This window comes from Drosophila miranda, chromosome 4, assembly GCF_003369915.1.
Source record: "Drosophila miranda strain MSH22 chromosome 4, D.miranda_PacBio2.1, whole genome shotgun sequence".
NCBI lineage: Eukaryota > Metazoa > Arthropoda > Insecta > Diptera > Drosophilidae > Drosophila > Drosophila miranda.
In genome coordinates, this window is record NC_046677.1 from 19,644,591 (window position 1) to 19,666,345 (window position 21,755).

Here is a 21,755-nt window from a genome sequence, read left to right on the forward strand (position 1 = left end):
CGATTGCCTCGACATTTAATATTACTTCCAGCATCCATGATCCGCCTGGCAAACTATCGCTAATTCCATAAACGAGAGCACGCGAAAATATACGATACAACGTCTTGACGTCTTTTGCACCGATATGTTATTTCTAAGATTGTTTCCATAGAAGTCAACAACTTGTAAGCAGACAAGCCAATTGACCTTTTAAAGAGACCTTTACTTTCCCACAAAGTTTGCTTTAAGTTTTTGCGTAACCCTCGTTCCCCTTAGCGCCATGACATGGAAAGGGTTGAAGTTTCTTTCTGACTGCCTGTCAATGCAATTTAACCCGCCCTAGACCGTTCTCCGGTTCTCCGGCTCTCCGGCTCACCCTCGCAATCCGACCCCCCGACTAAGTCTTTGGCTGCAGCCAACGAAACTGCCACGATGCGATGCGCTGTGTCAAGCTGCAGTCACTTTTGGCTGGCTTCTGAAAATTTGTCAAACTTGCTTAAAAGCCAAAGCAAAAATTCAATTTCAGCAGCCATGCAGCCAAATTGCCAGACCCCCAGCCACAGCCCCAGCTCCAGACCCAGCCAGAGACATAAGTAAAATATATTTCGTATATTTTACAAATTGGCTCAACCCGGGGCAACAGTAATACAAAATAACAGCAACAAAAGAGGCAACTGTCTTGACAACGCAACGCAACGCCGGCGTTGTCCGGGACAATGGAATACAGCGCCTTTGTACCAGCTAAAACCGTACAGGGTGCAACGGCTTAAAGTGGGCACTTTCTGCCTACAAAAATGGCAAAAACAGGGGGCAAACAGGTAACGCTCAATCTAACCGTACAAAGAAGTGTCCCTAATCGTGGTTAAATGTTTACTTAAGTATATTCTTCATCAGAGTGGACCCTGTGTAGTCAAAGGACGTACATACGAGCGCATGTACTCGTACTTTTAGCCACTCGTACACCCATACGAGTATCTGGCTCGTCACGAGGAGGGTCACGATTTTCATTAGTTTTGTTCTCCACAGTTTCTTTGCCTTGGCTTCTCTGTTGTGGGGTGACAATGACAGCGCCACAATTAGTTGCACAAACCCATGCCGCTCCACTGCTCCAAAATTTGGCATTATCTCATAACTGGTTACACTGTGTGTGTGTGTGTGTGTGTGTGTGTTTGTGTGTGCTGGTCGCTGTTTCCGATTTCGACTCGCTGGCACCATTTGTGCAATAAAAAAAGTTGAGCGCTTGATTGGATGGTTGCTGGAACGAGTATTGATCAAACAGTTTGAGGTTAAACATGGCAGAAGCGCCCCACTTTTGGCCAATCTATGCGTGCTGGGCTTGAGGAATGGAAAGCGATGTTTATGCGCCGCATTGAAGGGATATCAAAAATAGCCCAGCAGCAGTCGCTGCATGTGCCCGCTGGGTACAGTTGTGCACTCCGTGGTCGGAGTAGGTTGCATACTTTGCTCAGAAAGTCAGTTAGGAAATAATAGTCGAACAGGGCAGAGGGCAACGGTTTTTTTGGTCTCCGAAGCCAAAAATCAACACGCTTGTTCCGTGTGCAACGAACCAAACGAAACTGTACCAAAACACACCTAAGGACCTGCGGGCCCACACCTGAGCCATGCCCATACACTGGGACTGGGACTGGGAGCACGAGCATGAGCATGGAGGCGCTCATTATCACTGGCCTCCCCGCCGGCACTGGACCTCGGGAGAGCCCAAGTGTCGTCAACGGCGGTACTACTTGTCGCACGAGCTAGACGTGTGCGCCAGAGACTTCCATTTGCGAGTGGACGACAGCGCCTGGTGCCATGGCTCTTGTCTGGTAGGACGCGTGGTCATAGAGACGGGCACAGAGCCAGACTCCTTGGGCCGCGGCACCTTCAAGGTGGTTCTGGACGTTCATCACTTCCAGATCTCCGAGCTGACCGTCAAGGCGAGGAACAGTGACACAGTTTGTGTGGAGGGCAAGCAGTCGGACGATCGCGCGGACAAGGGTCAGCTCTGCATTACCCGCGAGTTCTCCCGCACCTACAAGCTCCCCAGGCACTACGATGGTACCCAGGCGCGGGCGACGTTCTCCGCCGACGGCATGCTCATGATTATCGTGCCAGCACCGCCAAAGCTGGACGATGTGGAGCGAGTGGTGGAGATCGAGCCCACCGGCAACTACTTTGGCAGCATCGCGGATCCCAGTGCAGCCAAGGCCATTGAGCAGGCCGCAGCAGCCGAGGCTGGCGAAGAGACTCCTGCTGACACAGCGGCGGACAAATGAAGCCGACGACGTCTGGCGGTGGTGCGTGGTTGGCGCCGTTTTTGCAAATGGAAGGCTAACAACTTTTGGCATAAGCGTCCGTCCAAATGCGTTTAGGCCGTCAGAGGCAGTCGCTGGGCGTCAGAAATCGAGGATACCTGGCGAACCACTTATGTATCCCAGTCACAGAGCACACGCACAACGGAGTGATTACCGGCAAATAAATAGGATTGGTTTTTTTCATGTTCTAGGAAGCACGTAGGAAAATCGTTAAAAACGTTAGCAAATATGGCGCGGTCGATATTGTTCCAAGATCAATAGCTTCAGTACAGTATCTAAGAGTTGACACTTCTGCTTGTGATTTTGTTGTATGCCAATAAAGGACTTTATCAAAAAGAGGACGTTTCGTCCCTTGTGTAGCCGAGGGCTAATCGCATATCGCATAAATGATCAGAAATCTAGGATAAATCATTCGTTCTGCCAAACCAGTTTCCAGAGAAACTCGAAACAGAGTCCTCCCTGCTTTTAACTTTCCTGTCACGCATCTTTTGATTAGCACAAAATTTGAATAAAATTCACTAACACCTTTTCCGCCTTCCCCATCTCTGCCATCTCTCCCATCCCTGTCACACATCTCATCGTTCCTTATTGCCACCTCGGCTTTGGCACACAGCCCATAAAAAGACAAAGGAAAAAAATCTCGTCAGCAAAAAACGAAAAAGATACATTTCGACCTTAACTAAACGAGAAACAGTGGCAGCAAGAAATGGCATGGAAGCAAAAAGCCAAGGGGTAAATAATTCGGGTATGGATACGGTATCCTGTTTTTTGAGACCCTGGGCTGCTTGGGTTGTGCAAACAGAGTGGCCTTTCTTTGTGACATTTAAGGGATAATCTATGGGGAAGATCGCTGCAGAACTAAAAGACAGCGAAAATAAAAAGTTGATGTCACAGAATGGAGTTTAATGCATTAAATTTGTCCATGGTTCGGTCCATGGTTTCTGTTCAAAAGTTGAAGACTCCAGAGCTACTCCCTGCCCAGTGGCTGCCCCCAGTAAGCCAATCAGGCCTCTCGTCTCTCACTGAAATCGTGGACGACTGGTTCGCTTTTTCGCTTTTTTGATTTGCTTTCGGTCCCTTGCAATTTAGCCGTTGAGACACGTTTTCTTGTTACGATTGTAATGAAATTTGCTACATCTTGAAGTGAATCGTTGTTGTCCCTTGTCCGCTACAAGCCGCCGCAGCCCAGCAGTAGCCCGGCGATGGGACAACTACGAGGTCGCGTACTTTGTCATCGTTTTGTTTTTATGCGTAGTTGCGTTTAATAAAGTTTTTATGTGGGCCCTTGAATTTAGCGGACGCACTCCCTTATTTCTAATCAAGTTACGGTTACGGTTACGGGAATGCGGCCTGCAGCTTTAAGATGTTGACCGGACCGGGGCGGGCCGTAAGATATTCATATTTACGAGCATTGCAGAGGACGGCGATAAAATATTCAGCAGAAAAGTAACTTCACAATTTCAATTTCCCATGCTATTGGCGGCCGGGACAAACCAAAATAATACAACGATAATAAACACCTACACACCAATTTTATGAACTCATAAAACACTGCAATGGAATCGTATTTTATATACGAATATCCATATGTGTGAGAGGAGCTGGCCCCCAGGCTCTACGGCGCCCTTCCAGCCGCAAAAAACCCACAGGCACCCCTTCCCCTCAGCTGTCTACCAAAACATTGAGCATCGCTTTGAGCTATTCATATGTTGTTTTACGACTCGCTTGCCACAACACTGAAATCGTTACGTGGCTCACAGCTAATTTTTTTTATCACTCTCGTTTGTTTTTTTTACAGATATACATATATGATTGACTAGGTGTACACACTCGTATTATTTATACTTTATTAACTCCACAGTTTGCAATCACTCTGAAATGAACATCCCAAAGGATTTACAGCCCATGACAACTAATTACCCAAATTGATGTGACATCAGCCACTTTCAGTCACTTTCCGAGGCCAACAGTCAAACCAAGTCACTCAAGGGGAAGGAGAGACGCCTCCAGTAGTAGTCACGCCCATAAACTTATCGATTTGCGACTCTCTTTTTGTGTATCTGCGAAAGTTTAACGAAGTTTTCTGTCGCCCAATGCAACGGGCACCAGGCCCGACGTAATTGCTCCATTCTACTTGGTTATGAGTTGTTTCAGCAGGGCCAAAAGCACACCCGATCAAATGAGGCACAGATTCGAAAAGCCCCGCACCGCACGGTTCGTCATTATGAACTTCTGCGTTCTGGCCGGCGCTGCAGCATGTGCAGCTCGACTTGTACGAGCCGGGCCGTTACAGGACACGCACGCCTACGCAAACGCATTTTGCGGGCCATTTGTAACGCGATGGCGATGCCGGGGCGATGGCGGGGCGATGGGATCGGAACGAATGCATTTTGCAACCAAAGCCAACAATGTTCGTACAACAGCCGTCATTGGTGGCAATGGCATTGCTGGAGATGGTTACGTGATGGAAACTGCATTGAGAAAAGCTTGTCATTAAAATTGTGCATACACCATGGATAAATCCGCCCGAGTAGATGCCTCCAAAGAAACATTCTACCGATACTGCATCGATATTAGATGCTGGCAGCACACGTGCCATATAGTGCTTTACATAGTATTTTTTAGCCATTACGAGAGCAGCGCTCATTCACGCCACCCAACACGCCATCACCCGCGGGATAGTTGCAGTCCCTAATCTTTGACCGCCGCCTCTGCCGTGTGTGGCCGTGTGTTTGCAGTGCAGTTGTGCATGCCATGGTATTAGAGGAGTAACTGGCGCTTAGGCTGCTTCCTGTGCACCGCTGCCATTGTTGTGGATGTCATTCCCCTCCCCTCCCCACCCCACCCTTCCCTTCCCTGCCCTCCTTTGGTGCTCATTTGCTGTAAACGAGCGCAATGGCGCTTTGCTGTTTTTGCGGTTGTTGTTTGGGAAGCAACGCAGTTCCATGGGATACGTAGTCGTAGTTACTATGGCTTCTGGTGTTGCCGCTGCATTTAACCGTTACGCACTTCCTGCACAAAATGTTATTACTTCCGTTGCCGTTTAATTGATTTTGAAGGTGCCTATTCGGTCGTTCGGTGGGTTAGGGCTACCTGGCCAGGTAGTGCTCGGGCACCGGTGGAGTCTTCAGCCATAGGCCATTAGTAAATTGTAGCCTAAGTGCTTTGCAGGTTGGAACCAGGAAAGCCCGTGCCCATGCCCATGCCTTTGCCATTGCCTTTGCCCATTCAAAACGCATTTTTAGATGGTACAGCTGTAAATAGCTCGGAACCATGATTTTGGAGTGAGCTTGGAGATTGTGGTTAAGGTCGCCGGTGGTGCCCTTACCGCACTTTCGCCGTGTGCGGTTTTTGGGTACCTTTTTCAAGGCTCTTTGAAGGGAGTTCTTTGCCCATGCTGGTCTTGGCATGACGTCAGCGTTACCCATGCGTAAAAGTTATTAGTGAAATGCACTCACCTGGCGCGAAGGAGGCAGGCGGAGGGCGGCAAGCTGGTTGGGGGCGCCCTGCAGACGTTTGTTGGCCACCAAAACCTCAAACAGCACTTAAGTTGTTGCCAGCTGGAAGGTTTCGGGTTTTGGTTTGTTTTACTTAGTGCTCCACAGCAGGTGTATGCCGTGATTTGCAGTTCTCCCGAGGATTACGAGGGACGCCTGAGATGGCCTAATAGGCTTAGCATGCATTTTGGATAGTTGGAAAACTTTGCGAAGAGCTGACGAGCGGAGTTTATATTCGTAATTACGACATTCCGTATCGTTTGTTAAAAGTAAGACCCTCGTAGCCTCAGGTAATTTTGTGTGAACTTCCACAAGGCTTAGGTATTGAACAGTATTAGATATACTCAATAATTTATTTGCACAAATATGTGCGCCACTCTCGGCACTCATTATCCATAGATATGAGCTCGCCCTGAGGGCCCTAATTGATGATGAACCCATACCGGAAACCTGTGTCTGGTCTGAGCCAGCAATGCACTGACCCATTTATCCGTGGAACCAAAAACTATTTACAATTTTAGCAACAATGCTACAGCTACAGCTACAGCTACAGCATTGTGGCATCGAAAGCATTTCGAAAAACATTTGAAAATGAAACATGCTTGCTGCTAATTGACTTCGAACCGCAGCATCCGCGATTGTTTTCACATTAGCTATGATTTCTTTCACGCAGACTGCGGTGCGGAGCGGTGCAGAGTGGTGCGGTGGCCATGGGGGCGTCGCCATGATAAGTGAGCTCCTATTAGTATGTCAATTAGCGGGCTTGTTGCATATGATACAGTTCACTTGGCATTAGTTGCTTGCAACTTGCAACAGCTGCTTGGTCGGGGCGTGAAAATTAATGCTTGACTGGCACTATACGAGTCTGTTTCAAGTGCTTGGGAGAAACCGAAAGTGGAGTGCTAATTACCATCTGTCTGTATCTGTATCTGTATCTGTATCTTTCTGCAGGGAAATCTGGACCACTGTTCTGCCACCTGAAACCAAAGATGTCTATACGGCGATTCTGGGCGTTAACAAGGCCAGTCGGATTGATGAAGGTGTCTACAGCTGTAAGGTAAGTTCTCAATTGATTTCAATCCCTTTGTCCTATGCGTGAACTGATAAATCCGCATGGGTTTGACGACCGTGTTCAAACCGTGCCTGTCCCCAGGCATTTTTCCGATATTTCTCCATAGTACTCATCAGTCTAATTGCCATATCATAGGTGCAGAGAATTGTGCTCACACAGTCTGCGCAGAGAGCAGATCTATCTGGGAAACCCTCGAAAAGCCCACATAATTACATTAGGCTTTGGCTCATTCTGTACTCGGCTCTGTTCTTCATTTTCGCTATGGCGTAGCTTTTAATTAGACTAATTAAAATATGGTAGCCCAGGCAGATAGGAAAGTGTGCTGGATGGAGGAAATTCCAGAGATACCGGGTTGATTGTCGGCTTCCACCGCAGTTGAATGGTCTTCTTCAGCAGCCAATTAAATTTTAATCTACGGTATTAAACATTCTTTTGACTGCTCTCTGCCGGGATAAATTTGTGGGCACTCCAAGATGATTTTAAGCCTAACGCGGCTAAACGTTTCTTTCGGCTATCTACTTCCGTTCGGAGGCCCCCACTAAATAAGAGCTTTAAATTTTTCCAGACCATTAGACCTTAAACTGCCCAGTTCCGACCGTTTCCCCCATTGTGGCAGCAATCCGGTGGGTCCGTCCTTTCTTTATGGCTCGGGTAATAACATATTACGCAAATGGCCTGTAAAAAAATATTGGCCCGCACTGTCCTCGGCAGCATAAAATACCTCGTACACGTGAAAAGTTTCCGAAAGAAAGTTGCCACGCCAAACACGTGGACAAAAGGTGCTCTGCGGTGGCACGCATAGACATCGCATCTACAATATTGGGATACTTCCGGAAGTCAGCCATAAATCACATGGTAATTTGATTGCTTGAGCTGGCAAGGTCATAATAAAATGTGTACGCTTGTTAATAATAAATCAAATCTGGAATCGTTGCTAACTGAATTGTACTTCGCCCTTGCATAATAGGTTTGTATTCTGCCAAAGGTGGTTTTCCCATGAACTGAATCAAACTAAAGCAGAACGTTCTTAACACTTTAAGTTTGTGATTGCAAGAACAAAAAGCAAATTCGCTCAGTTAGAAGCAGCCGCATCTGTTGTCTGCTGCAGCCCACCAGGCTGTCGCTTTCTTGGGCCAACGAATGGAGGAGGCCATTGTGTTTAGTGCCTGGTCCGAGCTCTCCAAGGGGATTTCGTGAAGTTTTTATGCGGCTCGGCTCCCCTACTCTTTTAGCGTTCCCGTGGCCGATTCTTTTGCCGCTTTGTGTCTTTGGCGCGCCGCTCCGCGCCCCATCCTGCCCCCGCTCACTTATTATTGTCGCTCTGGTCCTCGTAATGACGCAGCCAGATCAAAGGCAGGAAGTGCTGGGCAAAGCGGATGGCGTCGAGGGGGCTGGTGGCAGCAATTCAAAGCGCTTGGCAGCTGGAACCACTGCACGATAATCAAGAAGGCTGGCTGGATGGCTGGCTGGGTGGCTGGCTGGCTGGTTGCTTGGGGCACGGTCCCTGAAGGTCGATTGTTCCCACGTTTCAGCTGTTTACTCAAAACTGAAGAGCATGAATCCTTTTCAATAACATTGCCTCAAGGTCCAAGTCAATAAAGTGCCTGCCAGTGCCTTTTCCCATTAGGCGCTGGGGACTGCATGTACACGTCCATAACTTGTCCGTAATTTACTCGCATTGTGCACACACACCAACACACACACACTAACATTTATAAGGGGGGAGTATGCCTCTGCGCATTTATTATTTATGAATTGATATTAAGTATACGCCTTGTTGCAATTAATTCATTTCCCTCAGGGAACAGCGTCGTCTTGGGTCCATTACGTGCACAATGGACCAAAGCGGTGCTGTCTTTAAGTTCGCTGCATTAAGTTTCCTTCTAAATCCGTTTCAGCTTCTGCGGAGCACGATTTGGCTTAGTGTGCTTAGAGTCCTCCTCCGTCGATAAAAGTACTTCTGGATAAAGGATTGCTAATAGGGAGACCACTTGATGTTTCCATAATCTCAGAATGGAGCCTCAGTCTTAGCACTTCTTGCAGAACAGTTGGTCATTAAAAACCTAACACTCTCCGTGCAACCGGGTAACCATGCCTTGCTGGGGCGCGGTCTGTCCTTAAACCTCAATGTTGTCAATATCCATTAACATAATAAATTCTGTAGGCTTGGCAAGAGCCATTTTTATGAACTATTAATTTCCTTGGAGTGCTGTTCATTGATGAACCTCAGATCGAGAGTGGGCTGGCCGTGGGCAGGCACTTGGTTTTCCATCTCCGTACAATGTGTTGTTTAACGACTTGGACTTGGACTTAGACTGGGTCTTGGACTTGGAATGAGACGCGGGACCTATGCGTTTCACCCGCCCAGATCGGGGCCAATAAAATGCCATTCGGCTATAAAAACGCTTCGTTCCATTCCAAGAGTTTTGCAGTCCGGCTACGTCGCAGCTAAATGAGTTAATTGGCATTTGGATTTTGTGGCCAGCAAAGATTTGTCGACGAAGCGGAGTCGTAAATGACTGTGAGACTCGGAAACACCAGCAAACCAGCAAATGCTTCCCAGATTCTGGGAAGCTGCAACACAGTTTTAAAGCCGTATTACGATGAAAAGGCTGCCCACCCTCGACTTGCATTGAGAGCATTTCGCTGTATATTAAATATTTCCGGATCGGCTGTAGCAAAGCGCCCAAGGAGACAAGGATATCAGACAGGGAAACAGACAAACCCATCCAGACAAGTGCAATACCTTCACATTGACGACCCCGAGACCCCGAGGTCTGCCTCCACACGCCGCCGTTCGTTAGTAGTCTCATTTCATTTTAAATTTGAAACGGAAGTTTTTTGAAGCTGTAGCCAGGCAGGGAGACGATTCCGACGATTGTGTCCTCATGCCCATCATCATCCTTGTCGTTGTCGTTGTCGTAACGACTATGATTTTCCCTATGCCTCTACTTCAGCCCCCGCTTCAGCACCGTTTCCCCCCGGGAGGCACGTGCAACAACAGAATTTTACAATTCGTTGGACTGCAGACCGCGTGGAAATACTTAAACGAAAAAGGTTTGCTTAAATGGCGTATTGCCCACATGGCACTAAGGCCTTAAGTAGCCATCCTCTCTTGGCCATGCAAGTAGTCGTAAATACTCGGGCTCGTGTGTAACGTAACTTGGAGTGTCCTCAACGACGGGCCTGGACATAGTTGGACCCGACCCATGAGTGACCAATACAAATCTTAGTGGTTAGGCAGGGGCTGGCTCCCTTCTTTGCCCTTAAATATAAGACATTTAATTCCGGGTTGTGGATCGAATGTGATTTTCTGCATCAGTTAAAGTTGTAGTCAGATCTGCCGATTGATGTGTGTTTGTCTGTACATAAGTCAAAGAGCAAGCCAAGCACAATCACAATTACATTTGGTCCTGTCCAATCAGCACACAATAAAGTCTGGCTGACTAGCAAATAAGTCTATTAAACATATCTTGGGACACACTCGTAATCGAGCTGGAGCTGGCATCAGATGCTGCTCTTCTCCAGTTTACACATGCATGAAAAGGACATCAGCAGAATCTGTCTGTCAGTCGGTTTGAAGCTGCTCGCCTGCCTGCCAACAGGATGTGTGCAATGCACTCCGACAAGGCTGTTGATGCTTGGTCTGTTCTAAGGGCTATCAATGCACGTCGGGCTAGGAGCGGACTCTCGCTTGATGCCTGATGATGTTGATTGGAGTAATCAAAGTCATGGAATTATGGTTGCCCGATGACAGGCATTTGGAACGGCCCGTCGAGGACTCGATTTTGTTTAATGAACTTGACTAACCCGATTCTCTCATTTCCATCTGCAGGTCACCGACTGGGGCGTAGAGCAGTGCCGGTCTCTGCACATTCACATCAAGTCGCCGCCCCGTCTGAGGGTGGATCCCGCTAGTGTGACGTTGCAGCGAGGAGATTCCCTGCGAGTGCGCTGCCTCTCGCCCGGCAACGATGACATCAAGCGATACGCCCAGCTGGGCTACAGCTGGACCCGAAACGGGGTGCTGTTCCAGTCGAACACAGCCACTGCCATGTGGGAGGATCTCTACCCCGACGGCAGCATACTGAAGATCAACAACATACAGAAGTCCGCGGAGTACGCCTGCCTGGTGTCCAACAGTGTGCGGCCAGTGTCTAAGAGCGTCTACATCAACGTCATTGAGCGCAATGCGGCGCACGTGTGTCCGGCGGAGTCCACCTACGGTGTGCACTGGCCCACCAGTGCCCCAGGAGCACCCATCATTACGGACTGTCCGCGGGGCTTCGAGGGCCATCTGCGTCGAGTCTGCGAGCAACGGGATACGGGAAACTCCAGCTGGCTGCTGCCGGACTTCTCGGGCTGCGTGCGCGACGAGCTGCTGCTCATCTACAACCGATATCGGGCCTTGAGTGCTGGGTTCCAGCAAACAAATTCCTCGAATATACTGAAAGCTTGCTTCGACTATACGATTCAGAGACGCCACAGCTTTCTGCCCGGCGAGGCAAGCTTCCTCATTGACATGCTGCACGAGGTGAGTGGAAAACAGAGAAAGAGGAGTAGAAGGAGTAGTTATACAATATGAAAAGCCATATTTCTGGCATATTTGGCTAAATTGATCTAATCAAGGGTAAACGGCTGCAATCAGAATCAATTTTCAATGTAATTCCCAATGCGGCCTGACAGCCTCCTTTTGCTGGAGGTCTCGGAAGAGAAATTCCGAATTGAGTTTTAAACTGTTTGTCCGGACTGTCTTCTATCTGCTCTCCGCAAAGCCCTTAACACATTCAAGCCACAGCCCAGTCGGAGGGCCCAAAATGTCTGTATCCAGGTACAGGCAACCACTTGAGAGGGAACTAGACCAAAGTATTTCTTGCTCTTTACAAGAGCAGAGGCCTGGGCAACTATTTTTACACGCAAATGAATGTAAAAGCCGCTGAGCCGGGCGGCTTGCCATTTTTCACACAATTTTCGGTTGCCCAACTGCAGTCAAAGAAAAGTTCTTGTCGGGCTGTTCGTCTTTAGGGTCGCCTAGCAACAATTTTTCATTTTAATGCGCACACAAATTTCCCTCCTAACGAATTGCCAAGACGAAGCAGAGTCCTAAGAAGGTGCTCGTCCTTTTTGTGCGCTGGGGGAACAGGAGCAGGAACAGGAGCAGGATGAGGAACAGGACTGTTGTACTGTGTTGTCTAAACTTTGGTTCCTTCCCCATTTCACAGCTCGACACCTACTTGCAACTGAAAGGCACCCAACTAGAGCGTGAGATGGCCGCGGAGATTATACTGCGCATTCTGGATAAAGTCATGCAGAATGCTCAATCCTTGAACAGTCAACAGGTAAGTGGCAAGCGCCAAGCGCCAAGAGCCAAGAGCCGAGGCACTTTGGCTGCAATTGCGCATAAATTACGAGCGACTATATGTGGAGTATATGGAGGAGCGACCGGTCGGTCGGTCGGTCGGGCTTTTGGGCGCCATAATTTATAACCTGCAGCCATATTCAATATTTGCCTGGCTGGTTTCAGACCCTGCCCAGGATTTATTACACACACTCTCAATAGTCGAACAGAACCGAACCGAACCGCACCGCACCGTAGGCGATGGGAGCCACATTCGAATTTCAGTGCCATTTTTATTCAGCCTGTAGTTGGTCTGTCACTGGGCAGCAATTTACATCCAAACATTTGTCTCTTCCAATCCGTGCTCGGATTTCTAAACAGCCAGAGAATTGATGTCCTGCTGGCTGGTAATGAATACCTTTTTTGATATGTACGATGTTGAGGAATTTCGGGTTTGTCTGTGGTTTCTGGTTGCTGATTGCGACCAAAGGCCATGCGAAAGGTAAAATATGGGACTCTGTTGGCGATGAATTGGTGTTTCACTCATACGATGAAGGTTGACTGCAGCGGTAATTGGTTATATGGGAAATCTTGCCAAAACCTAGCAAACATCAAAGAAGTTCAGTCAAACTTTAATGCCCATTTCGTTTAACCCCCTGAAGGCGGGTTTCACAGTCTAGGACCTCCAAGCGGAAAGCATATTTACGCACCATTTGGCAGAATGGCTAATAGAAGCTGGTCCCGCGTCGCCTGTTAGCCGCCAAACATTACTAACCCGTGAACGCCGCTCAGTTAAGTTTTAAATGTGCTGCTAATGAGCGGCAATCAAACAGTTTACGCGACCCTCCGCGCACCGCAAACGAAAAGCCTACAGCCTCCTACCTTTGTCGCAGAACAATAAGGATAACCACTAACCACTTCCTTATCACCTCGAGAAAAAGAGAGCAGCATTTTGGCCAATCTCGAGTCTCGAAATGCTGGCTAAGAGTGCGTTTCGTTACTTGTTTAAAACAGCCCGGTGTCTGGTCTGTCTGGTGTGTCTTGGTGTGATGTCCTTTCATATCACCCCTCCAAAACCCCCACCCGCTCTGGTGGTTGTGGTTACTCTAAGACGGCCATTGTTACCGGCTCAAAGGAGGCTTTTAAGTACGGAAAGGGGGAAGGGGCCAAGGCGGGTCGAGTGCCTCATGTATTATTCCATGGGAAAATTTTGTATATACGAAGTGCGGCATAAAAGTAAAAGAAAGCAGGTCCTGCTTCTTTTTAGGCTCTCCGCCAGGATAAGGCTGAAATTTTGGTATGCAAATTTATGAGAGTGTTGATTGCAACTGTTTGAATACGACCCACTCTGCTCTCAGAGCCTGTCGAGAAGTGAGGATAATTGGCAGGGCCTCCCCGCCCTTTCACTGCCAAGGAGCCCGACTTGTTGGCTTATAGACACCTCTAGCATAATCTATTAGCCGACTGCTCCGGATAGCGGTGTCTTGGCAGCCCTGCAATATTCATCTTTTACGATCTGCGCGCCCGCGGAAATTAAACAAGTTTTGTTTAGGGCTTTGTACTGGGGAGCGTAGAGAAGGAATAGATGGACCGGGAAAGGGAAAGTTTTAAATGCATATAAATTAATTTAGTTCTGGCCGAGTTCAGTTGAGTTATGGCATTTCAATATAACGGGCCACGTGAGCCAGAAAAACGAAAAGCTCGCGAAAGAACAATTTATGTTAAATTTTTATTAGCTGACGCAGTCGGAAAAACTTGGCAGCATAATTGGGTCGATTAAAAAGTGTTGGCATTCGGCGAACTTTTTCGAAGTTGAACAAATAGTTCGCATTGTTTTTATTGACTGAGCAAAAAGTTTAATGTACTGAGTCGAATCCCCAGAAAGTTCATCGAATTTTTCGCGCGCAATCAAGTTTAATTAGTGCATGGAAGGTGCATCCCTCAAAAGTAAATAGCCATGGCCTGTACGAGTATGTATTTACATTTGCTGGCGGCTTAAACCAATTCGAGAGTTTCCACAGGAGAAGCTTTCAGCAATCCGATCGCACCTATTGGTGGATACAAAGCCAATCAAATCTATCAAAATAATTTTAAGCCAATTCAATTAATTTTGTTTACCGTGTGTATTCGAAAACAATTTTCATTTTCACGCGGACTTTGCACTGCGAACGATGCGGAATAAGCCCCATCAATATGCCGATGATAGTAATAATCCAGAATGCAAAAATTGTATGATGGCATTTCATTTGCTTTTTTTTTCGCAGAATTTCATAGTTATCAGAACGGTTGGAATGGGGCCATCTGCTTTTACGAGCATTTTTGGCGAATTTGTGGAAAGGGCAATTGGAAAAGTTTTGCTCATTTTTGAATGGCATTTGAAAATTTAAGCGAAAAGTTGATTAAAACACTTGTATGGGGATATAAGCTTAGATTTGCATAAGTTTGACCAACCGTATTGACCAACCGAATCGAATGGTAAGCCAAGTTAACTGACCTACTTCGGGACAACTACTCGTACGGCAGCTTGACCAAAACTTTGGATCATGGGGGGAAACGGGAAGAAAGGTAGGGGATAGGGCGCTTCGAATTCAAATCAAATCACGACAAATCACTTAGCAAAAAGTATTCGCTGGAAACGTGACCCAAACCCCGACCCAAACCCAGCCCAAAGTCACAGCTAAACTTTTCGATCTGAAGAAAAAGTTTCGGTACAACCCGCTCGCCTCTCACATGTGCAGCGCCAACGGCCACGCCCATCTAGAACATCCTGTCGGAGGCGCCCAAATGATTTGCCGGTAAACTGCTAAACGTGGCTAGGTCGAAAGTCAAGTGAAATTTGCACATGGAAAACTTTTGCGGAGCTTTTCTGCTGCTGTTTCTTTTCAACGCCTTTTAAAGAAATCATACGAATGCCACAAAATCTGAATAGGCAAATGGGCGTGGCATACATCCACTCATCCCTCCCCCCCTCCCCCTTCCCCTTCCCCTTCCAAGCTTAATCTTGCCCTGATGATGCTGAAGTTTTAGATTTTTGTTTCGAAAAGTTCCATTACAGAAAGTTTTCCAATTGGAATTGTTTTCGTTTTCGATTAGTTGCCTCGAACATTTATGTTCATACATATGCTTGTATCTGTATCTTATATACTCGTACTCGTACTCGTACTCGAACACATATTTCATTTTATTTTCGTGTTATTTTTTGATTTGCACAGGGAAGTCGACTCCTTAACCCTTTCAGGGCACACATCTCTGTACTGGGAGCCGTGCTGCATTATAAATCGGGAATCTCTATACACAAACAAAAAGAAGAACTGCCGCAATAATGGGTTTCGCATTACAAGTTTGCAAAAGCAAAAATCGAACGCAGCGTTCAATGGCTCGTTCCTACCAAAGTTGATGTCGGTTGATGTAGTGGGGTTCCGCTTATTGGCCTCGGTTTATGGCTTTGTAACTGCACTCGAGAATGTAACAATTTATGATTTTTATGGGAGGGTTCATTGACTGCGTTTTTATATTGCCTGTTGTTGGCAACATGAACATTTTCCAGAATGCCGAGTGCCGAATGCCGAGTGCCGAGAGTTGGGCCACTCTCTGTGCCATTGATTTTTGTATGTTTTGGCAAAGTTCAGCGCCGGACTCAATACAATTGTTGGCCAGCGTTTGAACTGGTCTACATAAAGCCTCAAAACAGGGACTCTAAAGCTTGCCATCCATCTATCTATCCTTCCTTTCAATACACAGAGCTCTGACCTCGCAGCATACAATTTAGCTTTTGCGTGAATCTTTTCCTTTCAGCAAATTAAAAAACTGCAGCTGTTAACGCAATCAGCGGCGCTGAACCGCGAGACAATTGCGGCCTCACAATTGGCCACATCGACAAGCGGCAGCAGCCAGCCATCGCCAGCTGACAGCTCGACGACGCTGACCGCACAGGGAAACGCCCGGGGCGATGACAGCAGTGGCTCGGTGGCAACGGTGGGCGACGTATCTGCCGGATCTGCGGGAAATTTGCAGGCGACTCGCTCCGGTGGTGGTGGTGGTGGTGGTGGTGGTGGGGAAGGCGATGCCAGAGCAGGAGCCCCCAGCATTCTGACAGTCGATGAGGACACGCTGTCACTGGATCGACTCAACTCGCTGCGAATTTACATGACATCAGTGAAGACCCTGCCCTTTAATTTGCGAATTTATGGGTAAGTTGCAATACCAAATACCAAAAATAAACACTTTCACGTGAAATCAGACCGTACACTGAGGTACTTGGGAGTTAGCTTGCAATAAGTTCTCATTAAGAATGAGTGAAAATGCAAATTCCTGCTTTTCAAGCAAACAGGGAACTTCATTTTATGGCCGCTTGATTAATATACGCGACGAAGGAAAACGATTTCCCGTTGCCTTCGCTCTTAATGGAAAATTTATTTTATGAGCAAACATAAATAATAAATGCATAAAGCAACCGAGGGCTGAGCATGAAGAATGGCTCATAAAAGTTTAACGCTGCGAGTATTTCCCCAGGAAAACTTGCACCGAGGACCTCGTCCTCGTCCTCGCTCTGGCCCTCGTCCCGGCCCAGTATTTCAATCTTGTTGGCTTCCTTCTGGCCACACTCCTAGCTGCCAAGTGTCTAATTTAGCTAATTAAGCGACTTAAGTGCAGGTGACTACAATCTGCTTGATTTACTGCCACTCGTGCACTTTCTCTTGCAGCGAGGACCTGTTCTCGGATCAACTCTATATGGATATCGGACTATCCAGCCGCCTGCTCCACATCATGGCCAACTCGACAATATTCGCCTCTGTGATCTCCTACAAGAACTTGAAAAGTTTCCTCCCCAAAACCTACTACACCAGAGGAAGGTAAGTTAAACAAGCCCAGCCCCCCAGTCCCTGGGCCGCCGTTGCCTTGATTGCGAGTGAAAGTTATCTTCAGTGGTCATCATTGCGCTTTATAATTAGTTCGAGGCAGCAGTTCTGCTGGAAGTTCAAAGAAGTTCTGTGTGCAAGAGGCAATGAATACCAAAAATTTAAATGAGATTAGTAGGAGTTTAAAAGACGGAGACGAAGACGGAGACGGAGAGGGCCCATTGGGAAATGCCTAGACCAGAGAAAAGTCCTCCTGCCTGTGCACTGGCGTTATGCATCTCCCACATTCCACAATTCAATGTAGTTATTTGAGGTGCCGACGTGCAGAGGTATGACAGATATATATATACATATGTATATAAGTCCCAGCTTATGGGCACCAATATATGATTTGTAAGCCAACGTTTGCCTTGCCCCTCAAATATATGTAATTCCAACAGCCGTCACTCTCGTGCAGCATTGCAACAAGCAACAATATGGCTTTCTTTGGCTTAAGCGTATTACTCTTTGCTGGAAAGAAGCACAGTGCCTGCCTGCGAGGACAACGACTACCAACGACAACTAACGACAACGACATCCCAGCAGACTGTAATTCTAAAGCCGTAAACAAAATGCAAATATGGAACTGCACACACAAACACAGCGATGATAAGGACAAAAGAATGTTTTCAGTAGAACAGGAGATGCTAATAGAATTCCCATCCATAGATGTTGTGCATACTCGTGCATAAAAGATGTGCACAAGCTCTAATTTAAACTACATATTTGTTAAACTACTTTTAAGATTTAATGCACTTTACATTTCCCACCAACTCCTAGCGATCCCAGGGACTCGGACTATGTGCTGGCTTCACGGATTATCCAGACCTGGCTGTTTCAGTCCAATCGCTCCAACGACAACTTTCGAGAGCCCCTCGACTTGCCCTTCGAGTCGGGCCACGTGGAGATCATTTTCCAGCACGAGAGTGTGCCCAAAGCCGGTGATTGGGTGGCCGTGTGTGGGTAAGCACTGTGCGAGAGCCCCCAATTTACAGGCCACTAAATCTTAAATTTTATGCGCAGACACGACTACAAGGCCTCTTTCGAGTCCACTTGGCGATCGGACTTGTGCATCACCAAGCACCTGATGGCCAACATAACGCGCTGCATTTGCCCGCTCTCTGGAACCTATGTGGTGATGCTAACCAAGCGCCAGCAAAACGTAAGCCCGGGACTCCAAGGTCGCCAAGGCCACACATTTATTAATTTATGCCACGCCCCGCTGCGGCCTCCATTTAGTTCTCCAATTCATGCAATTCACGTGTACTAAAGTGGAAAGCTCCTTTTGATTTGTGGCACTTTTAGGACCTGCCATTTAGTGACCGAACGAACGCCCGCTTATGGCCTTGCTCCGCACCCGCCACCCCACACTCCACCTGGGAGCCGCTGCGGAGCCGGGCGGGGCCGAGCCGAGCCCAGCTTTATTTCTTTGTACAGCCAACGTCCGCATTTCCGCTTCCTTTGGTCGCAATCAACAACTTGGCCTTTGGTGCCATGAACTTGCTCCAAATGCACTCTGCTTTCCGACCTCCGTTCCTCCGTTCGTTTTGCTATGCCTGCATCCGCTTTGGCAATTCTTTAAATTGTATGCTCTTAATTGTTGTCGAGAGTCTCCAAGGCGCACAATTATTTAAGCCAAAGCTGCCAGCAGTCGGCCAGCAGTCGGCCAGCAGTCGGCAGTCGGCAAGCAGCAAGCAGCCGGTCTTAATTCTGATGCTAATTTGAATTGCTAATTGTTTTCTCAATTTCATTCGCAGACCACGCAGTCGCATGCCCCGCAGCGGCCAATCTTCGTGATCGCCAGCTGCGCCTGCTGTCTCCTCCAGTGCGGCTCGGCGCTCCTCATTCTGGTGCCCATCTGGTGCAATCGCAAGTGCGCCATTACCTTCCTCAAAATCCAGTTCTGCATCTCAACATCGAGCGTGATGCTCATTTATTTGCTGGGCTTCATGAAAATGCTGCCAGTGGTGAGTTTTCTCTGTTTTCTGTGCTTTCTCTAACGAGGGCTTTAGCTCTTTCTCTGATCCTCTTGAAAATTCCTTTCCGTGTGCACTCTTTAATGCATTTACCATTGCTACCATTGACCCTTTAAAACAAAGCCTTTCGAGTGTTTGCATTGGGAGAAGGGAACCAAAGCGTGAAATTTAATTACGCCAAAATAAATAAACAAATAAAGTGGAGGAAAGCCAAGCTGAAAGCAAAGCAACCCAAAAACCAAAACCAAATATACAACCCAGAACGAAAAAGAACTGGAGAGTGGAGAGAGGAGAGAGGAGAGGAAAACAGTATAATAATAAAAAGTGTTGCATAAAATAAAAAGGAATAAAAGGGAGGCAGTGCGTGCACAAGACGTGGAAGAGAACGGCACAAGGCAATCGAAATACAAATGAGTTTCCCTCCTTAAAGAAGAAAGAATTCCCATCGGCATTAACCACCTAACCAAACCCTTAAATAATAATTATTTGCAGTGCGAACTTATCCGTAACATCGCCAGTTGCCGACCGATTTTCAGACACAATCGGGCTCGACTTTTCAAATAATAATCACGGAGAAGGCGAGGGCGAGGGCGAAGGCGAAGGCGAAGGCGTAACAGAGAGGAGCAGCTCTAATCATCATCAAAACAAATTAGTGTGTCGTCTGGCAAGTCTTTGACCAAGTCAGTAATACGGCGGAGAGCAAGGCAAATAATTTACATTTAGTTTGTGTGGCAGCCAAACGGAAAATTCATGGAAAACAATTCCCATACCTTTTGGCTGGGGAGCTGCTTGGATGGAAATTAAAAGTCAACAATGCTCAACGACCAGCTCAGAGCTCAGAGCTGAGAGCTCAGAGGAGCAGGTGTGGGTTGCCTGGAGGAACTAACTAGAATCGAAATTAATATTTATAAACGCACATTCCCAAACGTTTGAAGCGGGTGGAAATGTTAATGGAAAAACGGCTTCAGAAGAGCGTAGAAGGGATGCGAGTACCAGTAAGAGTACCAGTATATACAATGTAAAATTCCAAAGCAAGAGCTTTGTGCTTAGCCCCAAAACCCCGAAACATTGCAAGAATCTGTGGAAGTCCCCGAAGAACCCGAAAAACCACCTAAATTATAAACGTAAAAAGCATAAGCGAATAAAGTTGCGCTACTTAATCCCAGGGGGTCTTGAGACGCTCTGCGAAAGCAGTAACTGCGGAGCTCTAACAAGAAATAACATTTTTGAATTAGTAATAAACTGGTCCGCTGCGAAAACAACGGCTCAATAAATGGATGAAAAACAAATAAAACATTGTGTGCGACAACGGAGGGACAACAAAGGAAGAGTCAGCCAGCAGATACAGATACAGATACAGATACAACGCCAGCAAGGGAAACGAAAACGCAATGCGAAAAGGTTTAAGCAATGGAAATGGAAATGGAAAATGAAAACGAAAACGAGGAGTTGGGGGAGCTCACAACTCCAACCTAGTCCGGAAAAAGCTGACAAAGGCAAACGACAGTACGTATTCTAGGGACAAAGATGCCTTTGAATCCGTCCATGCAGCAAATGGAAGAGTGATATGTTTGCCTCTACGTAGATGTTTTTGGCCTTACGCAGAATTGGGTTCTTTGAATGGCGGTAGCTTTGAATACGGCAAGCCTTTGTGCTACTGACGTATGCAGCATTCCTGGCTGTTGTGCTGGCATCTAGGCCGAAGCCAAGACCAAGACGGTAGAATCTGGGATAGACACAATTCGAGTTGAGTTGTCACTAAGAATAACGTCGCATATTCGTACGAGTTATGCAATTACATATGTGCGCTCCCACCTTTGCCACAGCGGTCTAATGAGCAACTTACGTCACGGAGACTGACAGCCTCTAGGAGATGTTGCACAATGCGATTGAGTTTCAGGCAGGGCAAAGCCAGGCGCGGAAAAACGCCGAAGGGAAACTTTGTCTTAATAACACGAGACGCACGCACTTATTATTATTATTGCACATTAATTGCGCGCACAGGCGGGTGGGGCGGAGCGGGGCGGAGCAGGGCAGGGCAGGGCAAGGCAACTTTATTAAAAAGTAAAGCACAATCATGTGCACACATGCAAATTTTATGGTTTGGAACACGTGTCACAGCACAGCGGAGGAGGCAGGCCAAGCTGCCATCGGCGACGGCCGTCAACCACAGCAACCAGACCATGCACCCGCACCCGAACACGCCCAGGCCCACGCCCACGCCCACGCAATGCCACAATAAATACAATTAAAATATTCATTTTACTTATTGTATATATTTGCGTGCATAAATAAAATACAATTTCAGGACGACAGTTAAACGGAACGAAAAAAAAACAATAAATAAATAAGAAAACATAAATTACGTATACGACTCGTCGCCGCGCCCTCCCTCAAGGCAGGGGCGTGAGGCATGAAGCACGGAGCCGTGCCACTGCAGCAGCACAACATATGAAAGGCAAAAGCTTTTAAGCGCACTTAACTCATAATATTCCGCGGTGAAGCGACGAGGTGGAAGTATTCGTATTGTAAATTGAAAATTAAAAAGCTGACAAAATTTGTTTCACTTTTCCCCGAAGGCGGATGGCTATGCGGATCGGAATACCAGGCAATATAGTAATTCCATGCCGACCTCGGCTCCACGGGATCTAGTCACCCGTGTGACGCAGATAAAAAATGC

At 47.3% G+C, this 21,755-nt stretch overlaps 2 protein-coding genes across 2 annotated transcripts in view; both read left to right on the forward strand.

Moving 5' to 3' along the window:
- Window positions 1-21,755, forward strand: part of LOC108162045 — an 87,421-nt gene that overhangs the window by 60,039 nt on the left and 5,627 nt on the right. The window contains exons 9-16 of the mRNA XM_017296572.2: window positions 6,743-6,848; window positions 10,699-11,397; window positions 12,086-12,202; window positions 15,997-16,391; window positions 16,905-17,054; window positions 17,880-18,062; window positions 18,123-18,261; window positions 18,857-19,066. Of these exons, the coding sequence (XP_017152061.2) occupies window positions 6,743-6,848; window positions 10,699-11,397; window positions 12,086-12,202; window positions 15,997-16,391; window positions 16,905-17,054; window positions 17,880-18,062; window positions 18,123-18,261; window positions 18,857-19,066 (1,999 nt within the window). The remainder of the gene's footprint in view (window positions 1-6,742; window positions 6,849-10,698; window positions 11,398-12,085; window positions 12,203-15,996; window positions 16,392-16,904; window positions 17,055-17,879; window positions 18,063-18,122; window positions 18,262-18,856; window positions 19,067-21,755) is intronic.
- On the forward strand, window positions 1,443-2,647 carry LOC108162042 (heat shock protein 23). The gene has a single exon (XM_017296567.2). It carries the CDS (start codon window positions 1,602-1,604, stop codon window positions 2,253-2,255), a length of 654 nt encoding a protein of 217 aa, XP_017152056.1. The 5' UTR covers window positions 1,443-1,601; the 3' UTR covers window positions 2,256-2,647.

Excerpts from the sequence above, each read along its gene's own strand:
- LOC108162042 (XM_017296567.2), top strand. The coding sequence starts at position 1,602 with ATGCCCATACACTGGGACTGGGACTGGGAGCACGAGCATGAGCATGGA.